Source organism: Oncorhynchus kisutch, unplaced genomic scaffold (assembly GCF_002021735.2).
Source record: "Oncorhynchus kisutch isolate 150728-3 unplaced genomic scaffold, Okis_V2 Okis01b-Okis20b_hom, whole genome shotgun sequence".
In the NCBI taxonomy this organism is placed as follows: domain Eukaryota; kingdom Metazoa; phylum Chordata; class Actinopteri; order Salmoniformes; family Salmonidae; genus Oncorhynchus; species Oncorhynchus kisutch.
Genome location: NW_022261978.1, coordinates 3,473,025 through 3,487,991, shown reverse-complemented (window position 1 = coordinate 3,487,991; position 14,967 = coordinate 3,473,025). Strand labels below are relative to the sequence as shown.

General features: G+C 48.1%; 1 protein-coding gene across 1 annotated transcript; it reads right to left on the bottom strand.

Moving 5' to 3' along the window:
- Window positions 1–242: 242 nt before the first annotated feature.
- On the bottom strand, window positions 243–14,822 carry LOC109877498 (uromodulin-like). The gene is made up of 9 exons (XM_031811052.1): window positions 14,762–14,822; window positions 10,084–10,887; window positions 9,696–9,781; window positions 9,045–9,197; window positions 8,251–8,402; window positions 3,370–3,618; window positions 1,953–2,103; window positions 785–860; window positions 243–599 (listed from the first exon to the last, which is right to left on the bottom strand). Exons 1-9 carry the CDS (start codon window positions 14,820–14,822, stop codon window positions 580–582), a joined length of 1,752 nt encoding a protein of 583 aa, XP_031666912.1. The 3' UTR covers window positions 243–579.
- Window positions 14,823–14,967: the final 145 nt, after the last annotated feature.

Here is a 14,967-nt window from a genome sequence, read left to right as displayed (position 1 = left end):
TCACATTGACTAAATACATATCATGAATGTCACTTGTCTTTAACAAGTTTAGCCAGCTTTCCTAAGATTTACTATGGTCAATTAGTATTTTTGCCTATACCAAATAAACCACACATTGTTCGTAAATATGTGTTTAACCTGCCTTACAATACATATATGCTTACAATAAATATAGACATGTTTACAACCTGTTAAATCGACAATCATTAGACAATGAGCATCATCGCACAGAGTTATTTATTTAGTTTAGTTATTTATTCATCGTCAAATCACAGCATACACACACAGCAACTCAGGTTTGGTTGGAACTTACACAATGATTTGAGGAAATGATCAGTCCTAAAACAATGCAAGTCTATGTGTATACAACATACACAGTACAATGAAATCACACTGTAGTGCATAAATTCATTACTAGAATCAAAACAAGTATTTCTGTGCCCTTGAAAGTTACACTGGGCTGTAGGTTGGGATGGAGATCAGGGGAGAAGTGCAGGAGGGACCCATCCATCATATGACATGCTGGGCGCTCCCAAGGCTCAGTCCAGACTCTGGGCCCCTGGGAGGGGTTCCCAAGGCTCACTCCAGACTCTGGGCCCCTGGGGGTCAAAGAGAATCTGACTGTTAGAGAGGAAACACACTAGAACGACGGCCAAGTGCTTTTGACCAGAATATCGGTCATTTATTTTTGTTCATTTCCCGACTACTCTACATTTCGGGCCAAAACCTCTACAATATATTAGCTCATAAACTATGTAAGTCATTACTAAAGTAAAATATTTACAGATGATTGGACCGATGGTGAGCGGCTTGAGGCGGATGGACTTGGACACAGAGCGGGATCTCCTCCTGGAACACACCTGTAGAGAGAGACCAAACACTAAGTCAGAGACCAACCACTAAGTCAGAGACCAACCACTAAGTCAGAGACCAACCACTAAGTCAGAGAGACCAACCACTAAGTCAGAGAGACCAACCACTAAGTCAGAGAGACCAACCACTAAGTCAGAGAAACCAAACACTAAGTCAGAGAGACCAACCACTAAGTCAGAGACCAAACACTGAGTCAGAGATACCAACCACTAAGTCAGAGACCAAACACTGAGTCAGAGAAACCAAACACTAAGTCAGAAAAACACTGAGTCAGAGAGACCAACCACTAAGTCAGAGAGACCAACCACTAAGTCAGAGACCAACCACTAAGTCAGAGACCAAACACTGAGTCAGAGAAACCAAACACTAAGTCAGAGTGACCAAACACCAAGGCAGAGAGACCAACCACTAAGTCAGAGAAACCAAACACTAAGTCAGAGAGACCAACCACTAAGTCAGAGACCAAACACTGAGTCAGAGATACCAACCACTAAGTCAGAGACCAAACACTGAGTCAGAGATACCAACCACTAAGTCAGAGACCAAACACTGAGTCAGAGAAACCAAACACTAAGTCAGAAAAACACTGAGTCAGAGAGACCAACCACTAAGTCAGAGAGACCAACCACTAAGTCAGAGACCAACCACTAAGTCAGAGACCAAACACTGAGTCAGAGAAACCAAACACTAAGTCAGAGTGACCAAACACCAAGGCAGAGAAACCAAACACTAAGTCAGAGAGACCAAACACCAAGGCAGAGAAACAAACACTAAGTCAGAGAGACCAACCACTAAGTCAGAGAGACCAAACACTAAGTCAGAGAGACCAACCACTAAGTCAGAGACCAAACACTAAGTCAGAGACCAAACACTAAGTCAGAGACCAAACACTGAGTCAGAGAAACCAAACACTAAGTCAGAGAGACCAACCACTAAGTCAGAGAGACCAAACACTAAGTCAGAGAGACCAACCACTAAGTCAGAGACCAAACACTGAGTCAGAGACCAACCACTAAGTCAGAGAGACCTGAAAGCCCAAGGAGAGAGCTAATGAGTCTGAGAAGAACATCAGGACTCACTGGAGTGCAGGAGGAGCTCCCCTGGTCACACAGGCTGAGGCTGCAGTGCAGGAAGATGTAACGGTATTCCCCCTGCAGTAGAGCAGAGAACGAAGCCCTGAGGGACGAGCCACTTTCCTCCACTGTCACCTGGGTACGATTTGTAGGACACCTGGGAGAAGAGCCAAGAAACAGCAAAGGTGTCAAGGCATGCACGGCTACACAGACCGTACACAGCAACAAACACACATGGCCATGCACGACTACACAGACCGTACACAGCAACAAACACACATGGCCATGCACGACTACACAGACCGTACACAGCAACAAACACACATGGCCATGCACGACTACACAGACCGTACACAGCAACAAACACACATGGCCATGCACGGCTACACAGACCGTACACAGCAACAAACACACATGGCCATGCACGACTACACAGACCGTACACAGCAACAAACACACATGGCCATGCACGGCTACACAGACCGTACACAGCAACAAACACACATGGCCATGCACGGCTACACAGACCGTACACAGCAACAAACACACATGGCCATGCACGACTACACAGACCGTACACAGCAACAAACACACATGGCCATGCACGGCTACACAGACCGTACACAGCAACAAACACACATGGCCATGCACGACTACACAGACCGTACACAGCAACAAACACACATGGCCATGCACGGCTACACAGACCGTACACAGCAACAAACACACATGGCCATGCACGGCTACACAGACCGTACACAGCAACAAACACACATGGCCATGCACGACTACACAGACCGTACACAGCAACAAACACACATGGCCATGCACGGCTACACAGACCGTACACAGCAACAAACACACATGGCCATGCACGACTACACAGACCGTACACAGCAACAAACACACATGGCCATGCACGACTACACAGACCGTACACAGCAACAAACACACATGGCCATGCACGACTACACAGACCGTACACAGCAACAAACACACATGGCCATGCACGGCTACACAGACCGTACACAGCAACAAACACACATGGCCATGCACGACTACACAGACCGTACACAGCAACAAACACACATGGCCATGCACGGCTACACAGACCGTACACAGCAACAAACACACATGGCCATGCACGACTACACAGACCGTACACAGCAACAAACACACATGGCCATGCACGGCTACACAGACCGTACACAGCAACAAACACACATGGCCATGCACGACTACACAGACCGTACACAGCAACAAACACGCATGGCCATGCACGACTACACAGACCGTACACAGCAACAAACACACATGGCCATGCACGGCTACACAGACCGTACACAGCAACAAACACACCATACTTCACACACAAAACAAACACACATGGCCATGCAAACAGCCGATGAACAGAGTCATGGACCTGTCCTGAATCATGTAGGTCCGTGGGAGATTATCAGGGCTGGGGGATTCCGTGGTGTAGCAGTCTTCCAGAACAACAACGAAACGTTCTGCCTCGGACTCCTCTACGGACACGCCCACGTGCAGGGAGGAACCCGCAATCAGGGTGACTGGCTGACCAGCTGGGTAAGGCTGTGTGTAGTTGGAGTCGCGGTACAGAGACATGGAGGCCTTGGCCTTGGCACCGACTCGGACAACTTTATGATCAGTTCTGTGAAGAGGTACAAAGGTACAAAGGTGATGCTAGGTGGTGGTGGTGGTGGAGGTGACGCTAGGTGGTGGTGGTGGTGGAGGGGTGACGCTAGGTGGGTGGTTGGTGGTGGTGGAGTGACAGCTAGGTGGTGGTGGTGGAGGTGACGCTAGGTGGTGGTGGTGGTGGAGGTGACGCTAGGTGGTGGTGGTGGTGGAGGTGACGCAGGTGGTGGTGGTGGTGGAGGTGACGCTAGGTGGTGGTGGTGGTGGAGGTGACCGCTAGGTGGTGGTGGTGGTGGAGGTGACGCTAGGTGGTGGTTGGTGGTGGAGGTGACGCTTAGGTAGGTGGTGGTGGTGGTGGAGGTGACGCTAGGTGGTGGTGGTGGTGGTGGAGGTGACGCTAAGGTGGTGGTGGTGGTGGTGGAGGTGACGCTAGGTGGTGGTGGTGTGGTGGAGGTGACGCTAGGTGGTGGTGGTGGTGAGGTGACGCTAGGTGGTGGTGGTGGTGGAGGTGACGCTAGGTGGTGTGGTGGTGGGAGGTGACGCTAGGTGGTGGTGGTGGTGGATGGTGACGCTAGTGGTGGTGGTGGTGGAGGTGACCGCTAGGTGGTGGTGGTGGTGGTGGTGACGCTAGGTGGTGGTGGTGGTGGTGTGGTGGTGCGCTAGGGTGGTGGTGGTGGTGGAGGTGACGCTAGGTGGTGGTGGTGGAGGTGATGCTAGGTGGTGGTGGTGGTGGAGGTGACGCTAGGTGGTGGTGGTGGTGGAGGTGACGCTAGGTGGTGGTGGAGGTGACGCTAGGTGGTGGTGGTGGTGTGGTGGTGGGTGACGCTAGGTGGTGGTGGAGGTGATGCTTAGGTGGTGGTGGTGGTGGTGGTGACGCTAGGTGGTGGTGGTGGTGGTGGTGGAGGTGACGCTAGGTGGTGGTGGTGGTGGAGGTGACGCTAGGTGGTGGTGGTGGAGGTGATGCTAGGTGGTGGTGGTGGTGGAGGTGACGCTAGGTGGTGGTGGTGGTGGAGGTGACGCTAGGTGGTGGTGGAGGTGACGCTAGGTGGTGGTGGTGGTGGTGGTGGTGACGCTAGGTGGTGGTGGAGGTGACGCTAGGTGGTGGTGGTGGTGGAGGTGACGCTAGGTGGTGTGGTGGTGGTGGAGGTGATGCTAGGTGGTGGGTGTGGTGAGTGTGACGCTAGAGTGGTGGTGGTGGTGGAGGTGACGCTAGGTGTGGTGGAGGTGACGCTAGGTGGTGGTGGTGGTGGTGAGGTGACGCTAGGGGTGGGTGGAGGTGACGCTAGGTGGTGGTGTTGGTGGAGGTGACGCTAGGTGGTGGTGGTGTGGAGGTGACGCTAGGTGGTGGTGGTGTGGAGGTGACGCTAGTGGTGGTGGTGGTGGAGGTGACGCTAGGTGGTGGTGGTGGTGAGGTGACGCTAGGTGGTGGTGGTGGTGAGGTTGACGCTAGTGGTGGTGGAGGTGACGCTAGGTGTGGTGGTGGTGGAGGTGACGCTAGGTGGTGGTGCGTGGTGGAGGTGATGCTAGGTGGTGGTGGTGGGGAGGTGACGCTAGGTGGTGGTGGTGTGGACGGTGACGCTAGGTGGTGGTGGAGGTGACGCTAGGTGGTGGTGGTGGTGGGAGGTGACGCTAGGTGGTGGTGGAGGTGACGCTAGGTGGTGGTGGTGGTGGGAGGTGACGCTAGGTGGTTGGTGGAGGTGGTGGAGGTGACGCTAGGTGTGGTGGTGGTGGGAGGTGACGCTAGGTGGTGGTGGAGGTGACGCTAGGTGGTGGTGGAGGTGACGCTAGGTGGTGATGGAGGTGACGCTAGGTGGTGGTGGAGGTGACGCTAGGTGGTGGTGGTGGTGGAGGTGACGCTAGGTGGTGGTGGAGGTGACGCTAGGTGGTGGTGGTGGTGGAGGTGACGCTAGGTGGTGGTGGAGGTGACGCTAGGTGGTGGTGGTGGTGGAAGGTGACGCTAGGTGGTGGTGGAGGTGACGCTAGGGGTGGAGGTGACGCTAGTGGTGGTGGAGGTGATTGCTAGGTGGTGGTGGTGGAGGTGAGGCTAGGTGGTGGTGGTGGTGGAGGTGACGCTAGGTTGGTGGTGGTGGTGGTAGGGGGGTGGAGCTGGAGGTGAGGTGACGCTAGGTGGTGGTGTGGTGGAGGTGACGCTAGGTGGTGGTGGTGGTGGAGGTGACGCTAGGTGGTGGTGGAGGTGACGCTAGGGTGGTGGTGGTGGTGGAGGTGACGCTAGGTGGTGGTGGTGTGGAGGTGACGCTAGGTGGTGGTGGTGGTGGAGGTGACGCTAGGTGGTGGTGGTGGTGGAGGTGACGCTAGGTGGTGGTGGAGGTGGAGGTGACGCTAGGTGGTGGTGGAGGTGATGCTAGGTGGTGGTGGTGGTGGAGGGTGACGCTAGGTGGTGGTGGAGGTGATGCTAGGTGGTGGTGGTGGTGGAGGTGACGCTAGGTGGTGGTGGAGGTGATGCTAGGTGGTGGTGGTGGTGGAGGTGACGCTAGGTGGAGGTGGAGGTGATGCTAGGTGGTGGTGGTGGTGGAGGTGACGCTAGGTGGAGGTGGAGGGTGATGCTAGGTGGTGGTGGTGGTGGAGGTGACGCTAGGTGGAGGTGGAGGTGATGCTAGGTGGTGGTGGTGGTGGAGGTGACGCTAGGTGGTGGTGGAGGGTGACGCTAGGTGGTGGTGGTGGTGGAGGGTGATGCTAGGTGGTGGTGGTGGTGGAGGTGATGCTAGGTGGTGGTGGTGGTGGAGGGTGACGCTAGGTGGTGGTGGTGGTGGAGGTGACGCTAGGTGGTGGTGGAGGTGACGCTAGGTGGTGGTGGTGGTGGAGGTGACGCTAGGTGGTGGTGGAGGTGACGCTAGGGTGGTGGTGGTGGTGGAGGTGACGCTAGGTGGTGGGTGGTGGGGAGGTGATGCTAGGTGGTGGTGGTGGTGGAGGTGACGCTAGGTGGTGGTGGTGGTGGAGGTGACGCTAGGTGGTGGTGGAGGTGACGCTAGTTGGTGGTGGTGGTGGAGGTGACGCTAGGTGGTGGTGGAGGTGACGCTAGGTGGTGTGGTGGTGGAGGTGACGCTAGGTGGTGGTGGAGGTGGTGGATGGTGACGCTAGGTGGTGGTGGTGGAGTCTAGGTGGTGGTGGAGGTGACGCTAGGTGGTGGTGGAGGTGACGCTAGGTGGTGGTGGAGGTGACGCTAGGTGGTGATGGAGGTGACGCTAGGTGGTGGTGGAGGTGACGCTAGGTGGTGGTGGTGGTGAGGTGACGCTAGGTGGTGGTGGAGGTGACGCTAGGTGGTGGTGGTGGTGGAGGTGACGCTAGGTGGTGGTGGAGGTGACGCTAGGTGGTGGTGGTGGTGGAGGTGACGCTAGGTGGTGGTGGGGGTGACGCTAGGTGGTGGTGGAGGTGACGCTAGGTGGTGGTGGAGGTGATGCTAGGTGGTGGTGGGGTGGAGGTGACGCTAGGTGGTGGTGGTGGTTGGAGGTGACGCTAGGTGGTGGTGGAGGTGACGCTAGGTGGTGGTGGTGGTGGAGGTGACGCTAGGTGGTGGTGGTGGTGGAGGGGTGACGCTAGGTGGTGGTGGAGGTGACGCTAGGTGGTGGTGGTGGTGGAGGTGACGCTAGGTGGTGGTGGTGGTGGAGGTGACGCTAGGTGGTGGTGGTGGTGGAGGTGACGCTAGGTGGTGGTGGAGGTGGAGGTGACGCTAGGTGGTGGTGGAGGTGATGCTAGGTGGTGGTGGTGGTGGAGGGTGACGCTAGGTGGTGGTGGAGGTGATGCTAGGTGGTGGTGGTGGTGGAGGTGACGCTAGGTGGTGGTGGAAGGTGATGCTAGGTGGTGGTGGTGGTGGAGGTGACGCTAGGTGGAGGTGGAGGTGATGCTAGGTGGTGGTGGTGGTGGAGGTGACGCTAGGTGGAGGTGGAGGTGATGCTAGGTGGTGGTGGTGGTGGAGGTGACGCTAGGTGGAGGTGGAGGTGATGCTAGGTGGTGGTGGTGGTGGAGGTGACGCTAGGTGGTGGTGGAGGTGGAGGTGACGCTAGGTGGTGGTGGTGGAGGAGGTGATGCTAGGTGGTGGTGGTGGTGGAGGTGACGCTAGGTGGTGGTGGAGGTGATGCTAGGTGGTGGTGGTGGTGGAGGTGACGCTAGGTGGTGGTGGTGGTGGAGGTGACGCTAGGTGGTGGTGGTGGTGGAGGTGACGCTAGGTGGTGGTGGAGGTGACGCTAGGTGGTGGTGGAGGTGAAGCTAGGTGGTGGTGGTGGTGGAGGTGACGCTAGGTGGTGGTGGTGGTGGAGGTGACGCTACAAATCAAATCAAACTTTATGAACATTAAAATAACAGTTGAATGTTCATAATGATGACACTGTTAGACTAAACAGTTCCAAAAGGGTTCTTTGGCTGTCCCCATAGGAGAACCCTTTCTGGTTCCAGGTTGAACCTGTTTTGTTTCTCTCCCTCTGTGGAGAGGGTTCTACATGGAACTCAAAATAATTATATCTGGAACCAAAAGGTTTCTGCCTGGAACCAAAAGGGGTTATTCAAAGGGTTCTCCTATGGGTTCTCCTATGGGTTCTCCTATGGGGACAGCCAAATAATCCTTTTAGGTTCTAGATATCACTTTTTTAAGACAACAGAATAAACAGAATGAACTTTCTGCATATTTTCTCACAGTGGGAGAGGTCTGATGGCCACATCCAGACGGCTCTCTGTCTCCAGAGGATAGACACAGGAGAAGGGAAAGCCGAAGGGTCGGGAGACGTTCCTCCCATCTACTGGATAAACTAATAAGCTGTTGGAGTAGACAGCATGGGTGGTGTTTGTCTGGGAAAAAGGGAGGAGGGGGGTTAAGAAATATGTCATATTCATGCATTTATTAGGCCTGCTTGCATTAGTGATGTGTAGACTACCGTGAAATCACAGGGATTTGTTTGACCATTAACCACCGTTAACACTGATGTCATGTCGTCTTCAACCCTATTTATTTACATGACCTTTATTTAAAGTCCTATTGAGACCAAGGTCACGTGACCAGCAGCTATTACACATTAAACGGTAGAGACTCACATACTTCAGTCAAGGCAGGAGCATAGAAAACACAAAAATACAAAAACACAATTGAAAAAACAAGCAGAGGTTCCTCCACCAACAATCTGAACTGAAAGGCACCACTGCATCCCGTGTAGCTCGGTTGGTAGAGTGTGGCGCCAGAGTTGTGGGTTCGATTCCCACGAGGGACCGGTATGAAAGGTATCAACGTATCAACTCACTACTGCATGTGGCTCTGGATAAGAGCGGCTGCTAAATGTCAAATGTAACTGTAGGTTATTCTGAAGGTCGTTCCATAAGTAAGATGTGAACCAACTAAAGTGTGTGTTTAGTAATAATTCATAAAACGTCTCCAGGGAAAAATATTGGGGCAGCAATATAGAACCTTCTTGAACATAAAGTGAAAATATTTCTCACCTCCAGAGTGTTTCCACAGAGTCCCTCCCGTCGCTCCACCTGGTACCACACTGAGCCGTTATGATCCTCGTGGGCGGAGCAGCGTCCGTCAGCCAGGTGGGCAGAGGAAGCATCCAGACCAGCAGCCTCCAGGTAAACATTTGGAAGGCCCACCTTCAGGAGGCTCCGCCCACACACCAGCTCTGGAGCTAAGTAAACCACTCAGGAGGTTATTTAAGCAATAAGGCGTGTGAACAGGTACATGTGTGAGACTGAGATCTCTGTGTGGCTTCTTATACACCACGCAACACGGAATGCCTGCATACATCCCTCAGCCGTGGTATATTGGCCATATACCACAAACCCCCAAACTGCCTTATCAACCAATCATCATTCAGGGCTGGAACCCTGAATGTTGATTGGCTGAAAGCCACGGGTATGAGGAAACATGTATTTTTACTGTTCTAATTCCATTGGTAATCAGTTTATAATAGTAATAATGCACCTTGGGGGTTTGTGACATATGGCCAATATACCACGCCTCCTCTGACCTTATTGGTTAAAAGATACGCCTCTTAAAGATGCATAATTTCACCCCTAAATCTCTGCGTTTCATAGTGTTTGAAAAAAATACCGATCTGACCATACAGTTTATATTTGTTCAGCACTCACCTTTCCTCTCACATTCCAGGTGGTCTCATTGTCTCTCACACAGGCATCAAACACTCCACATGTGGAACACACCGTGGTGTTGACATCTGGAAGAGACAGAGGTAGCGTTAAATGACTTTGTTATGTCTAGTTATTTGAACACTCTTTGATGTCTTTAAAAAACAGTGACAAGGACATTATGAGGTCATACCTGCACAGTGACAAGGACAATATGACGTCATAACTGCACAGTGACAAGGACATTATGATGTCATACCTGCACAGTGACAAGGACATTATGATGTCATACCTGCACAGTGACAAGGACATTATGACGTCATACCTGCACAGTGACAAGGACATTATGATGTCATACCTGCACAGTGACAAGGACATTATGATGTCATACCTGCACAGTAGGCCATGTTGCATGTTGTTGTAGGGACAAACTTGTAGACATAGTAGTTTCCATAGCAGGCTTTGACATGGATGGGATTTTGCCTCCAGTAGCAGCAGTCATAATAATAGTGTCCACAGACGCTCCTCTGAACCACCCCGTCTAACAGCTGGGGATGAGCTAATGGAAGCCACAAGGGGATCTCCGTCCCACACATGTACCTTTCCACACACCTCTCTGGCATCTGAACACTGGTGTTCCCCAGGAACAGGCGATACCAACCCTGCCAGTTGACAGACGAGTCACAGTGGTAGCCGTTAGCTGGACCGTAGTTGGTGGTGGAACGCCAGTCGTCATTCAGTACAGAGTAGTGCAGGCAGGGGTCTGCACAGAGGGACGATCCACCAACACTGATACAGTCCTCTCCCACTGGACACTGTCTCCCCCCGCACTGAAACTGCACTGAACGGGAGTCTCCAGGACTGGAGTGGAGGTCGTCTTCAGGAGGCACCAGGCAGTTGAAGGATCCGGGGGTGTTCTCACAGACCTGAGGAGGGCTGCAGGGTTGGTCTGGGAGGGAACACTCGTCAACGTCCACACAGCCCAGCTCCGAGGACCAGCCGTAACCTTGACGACAGCAGGAGCCTTTAGCGCAGAAGTCAAGGTCGTAGCAGGTGATGCCGTCGCCAACGAAGCCATCTTGACAGGTGCAAGTGACGGACCAGGTTTGGAAAGCATCTCCCCTCTCACGTTCCACAGGTGAGTCTAGGCAGGTGGCTTGGTCATGACACGCCTCACAACTGGTAACAACCGTACCTGGGAAAACAATTCCCCCATAAAGCTTATGACAAGACACTACATTAAATGTAATCTATAAGGCCCGAGGAGGTGTGATATATTGGCCGTTATACACAGGGTAGTTTGGGTCCTGGATGCTGATTGGTTGAAAGCTGTGGAATATCAGACATTATAAACTGGTTGGTTAGAGCCCTGAATGCTGATTGGATGACAGACGTGGTATTCAGACCGTATACCACGGGTATGAAAAAACATTTATAATTACTGCTCTAATTACATTGGTAAACAGTTTATAATAGCAATAAGGCACCTTGAAGATTTGTGTTATATTTCCACAGGCTAAGAACAGCCCTTAGCCGTGATATATTGGCCATATACAACACCCCTCGTGCCTTATTGCTTAAATATACCACAAGTATGATGCAAAATTACTTGTTTACTGTTATAATAACTTTGGTAACTAGTTTATAATAGCAATAATGCACATCAGGGGTTTGTGGTATATGGCCAATATGTCACTGCTAAGGGCTGTATCCAGGCACTCCCCTTCACATCGTGCCTAAGAACAGCAACACATAAAACCTCACATAATTCTGCTAAAAAACAATTACAATTTATCTCATCCAGTAGTACAGTTGAAGTCATTAGTTTACATACACCGTAGCCAAATACATTTAAACTCAGTTTTTCACAATTCCTGACCTTTAATCCTAGTTAGGAATTCCCTGTTTTAGGTCAGTTAGGATCACCACTTTATGTCAAGAATGTGAAATGTCAGAATAATAGCCGAGAGAATGATTTATTTCAGCTTTTATTTCTTTCGTCACATTCCCAGTGGGTCAGAAGTTTACATACACTCAATTAGTATTTGGTAGCATTGCCTTTAAATTGCTTAACTTGGGTCAAACGTTTTGGGTAGCCTTCCACAATAAGTTGGGTGAATTTTGTCCCATTCCTCCTGACAGAGCAGGTGTAACTGAGTCAGGTTTGTCGACCTCCTTGCTCGCACACACTCTTTCAGTTCTGCCCACAAATGTTCTATAGGATTGAGGTCAGGGCTTTTACTGTGGATATACAGTATATCACAAAAGTGAGTACACCCTTCACATTTTTGTAAATATTTGAGTATATCTTTTCATGTGACAACACTGAAGAAATGACACTTTGCTACAATGTAAAGTAGTGAGTGTATAGTTTGTTGAACAGTGTAAATTTGCTGTCCCCTCAAAATAACTCAACACACAGCCATTAATGTCTAAACCGCTGGCAACAAAAGTGAGTCCACCCCTAAGTGAAAATGTCCAAATTGGGCCCAAAGTGTAAATATTTTGTGTGGCCACCATCATTTTCCAGCACTGCCTTAACCCTCTTGGGCATGGAGTTCACCCAGAGCTTCACAGGTTGCCACTGGAGTCCTCTTCGACCATTTAGAAATTGCTCCCAATGATGAACCAGACTTGTGGAGGTCTACACTTTTTTTTCCCTCATCTTCCAAAAAGGGTTCTTCAGATGAAAATGGTTATTGGTAGAACCCTGACCTTCTGCAAAGAACCCTTTTGGAACCCTATGTTCTAAGAATGTTCCATGGTTAAGGGCTGTTCTTAGGCATGCCGTGAAGTGAAGTGCCTGGATACAGCCCTTATTAGTGGTTTATTGGCTGTACACCACAAACTCACAAACTCTTGAGATGACTTATTGCTATTATAAACCGGTTACCAACATAAATATAACAGTAAACAAATGGTTTTGCGTTATACCCATGGTATATTGCCTAACATACGGCTGGAATTCTGTTTTTAGCCAATCGGCATCCAAGACCTGAACTACCCGGTTTATAATAAGCTTTATATTAATGATCCAGACTTTAATCATCAATGCCCCTTCAAAGGAACGTGCCAGAATGATAGAAATCACAAACATGTTCTAAATCATCTGAAGATAGGGAACAAATCCATTGTTTATGAAATTCGCTGTCATATATCCTTCTTTGGAGGCTAAATCTATGCTGTGTATCCTACTTGCTGATTCATTAAACTCGGCATGTGAAAAACTACAACCAGTGAGCAAGTCAGAAATGTCTGAATTTCCTGCACATGAACACGGCAGTAGCCCTCCACTGCTTTAAAGATTAAGGGACCATCTTAAAACTGCAACACCTATTATTGCATGTGAAAAAATGTCAATATCTTCTCAACCACATGACATAGTGAACCTATTACAGTTGGTTTGAGATGTCTAAGTCATGTGGTTGCAAAGACATTTTTCAGTTAATCACTTGCACTTTTAAGACAGTCCCATAGCTCTGAGTACACAGACAATAAGCCATTGAAATCAACGGAACAGAACAACAAAAACAACTTGTTCTCTATCGTCAGCTGATTCAGAATATGACATTTTTGTCATCCTGTCACGTTTCGTTGAATATTTATTGAAGAGCAAAGTCTGAATCTTTAAAATAAATCTAATAAATCTAAATCTTATTGCCCAGATCTTTAACACAATAACACAATATCCCATATGACGTCCTGTTCCCTATATAGTGCCAGGGCTCTGGTCAAAAATGGTGTATCATATAGGGATTAGGAAGCCATTTGGGACTCTAACCAACGTCTTGAAATGGCAATAAATAAGGTTAAATGCACATCTTACACCTGATGAATACCGTGCTGAGTTAATAAATAATAATACTGAGGTAAAGGAAGGAGATGAATATATATATATATATTCCTATATATTCCTCTCCTTCCTTATAATATAATGATATAATAATACTGAGATAAAGGAAGGAGATGAATATATATATATATATTCCTATATTTTCCTCTCCATCCTTATAATATAATGATATAATAATACTGAGATAAAGGAAGGAGATGAATATATATATATATATATATATATATATATATATTCCTATTTTCCACTCCTTCCTTATAATATAATGATATAATAATACTGAGATAAAGGAAGGAGATGAATATATATATATATATTCCTATATTTTCCTCTCCATCCTTATAATATAATGATATAATAATACTGAGATAAAGGAAGGAGATGAATATATATATATATATATATATATATATATATATATATATATATATATTCCTATTTTCCACTCCTTCCTTATAATATAATAATATAATAATACTGAGATAAAGGAAGGAGATGAATATATATATTCCTATATTTTCCTCTCCATCCTTATAATATAATGATATAATAATACTGAGATAAAGGAAGGAGATGAATATATATATATATATTCCTATATTTTCCTCTCCATCCTTATAATATAATGATATAATAATACTGAGATAAAGGAAGGAGATGAATATATATATATATATATATATATATATTCCTATTTTCCACTCCTTCCTTATAATATAATGATATAATAATACTGAGATAAAGGAAGGAGATGAATATATATATATATATTCCTATATTTTCCTCTCCATCCTTATAATATAATGATATAATAATACTGAGATAAAGGAAGGAGATGAATATATATATATATATATATATATATATATATATTCCTATTTTCCACTCCTTCCTTATAATATAATAATATAATAATACTGAGATAAAGGAAGGAGATGAATATATATATATATATTCCTATATTTTCCTCTCCATCCTTATAATATAATGATATAATAATACTGAGATAAAGGAAGGAGATGAATATATATATATATATATTCCTCTCCTTCCTTTACCTCAGTATTGTTATATTATATTGTTATTATATATACAGTATATATGTATATATATAGCTGCTCCCCAGTGCTTCCATCACCCATAACCTGCACTGGGGAGCAACAGTATTCTGTGTGAAGCTCTCATTCCGTTCCCTAAATGAGAATCAAGCCTTTACCTGAGCTGTCTGCAGTAACATGGTTAAAGAACAGGAGCATCATCAGAACACCCGATGACATCATTCTGTTCAGCTTCTCTTCAGATCAGACACACGGCTGGAAAATAAAGAATTAAAAAATTATATTGATTTTTTTTGTTGGTACAGTTATAGCCAAAGGGAGCACTTCTGGCAGAGGAAGTTGATTAAAAAACATGTTTTCTTTC

Excerpts from the sequence above, each read along its gene's own strand:
- LOC109877498 (XM_031811052.1), bottom strand. The coding sequence starts at position 14,822 with ATGTCATCGGGTGTTCTGATGATGCTCCTGTTCTTTAACCATGTTACT. Across the intron at positions 10,888-14,761 it reads TGTTACTGCAGACAGCTCAG|GTACGGTTGTTACCAGTTGT; the intron begins GTAAAGGCTTGA and ends TTGTTTTCCCAG. Across the intron at positions 9,198-9,695 it reads CCTGGAATGTGAGAGGAAAG|GTGGGCCTTCCAAATGTTTA; the intron begins GTGAGTGCTGAA and ends AGCCTCCTGAAG.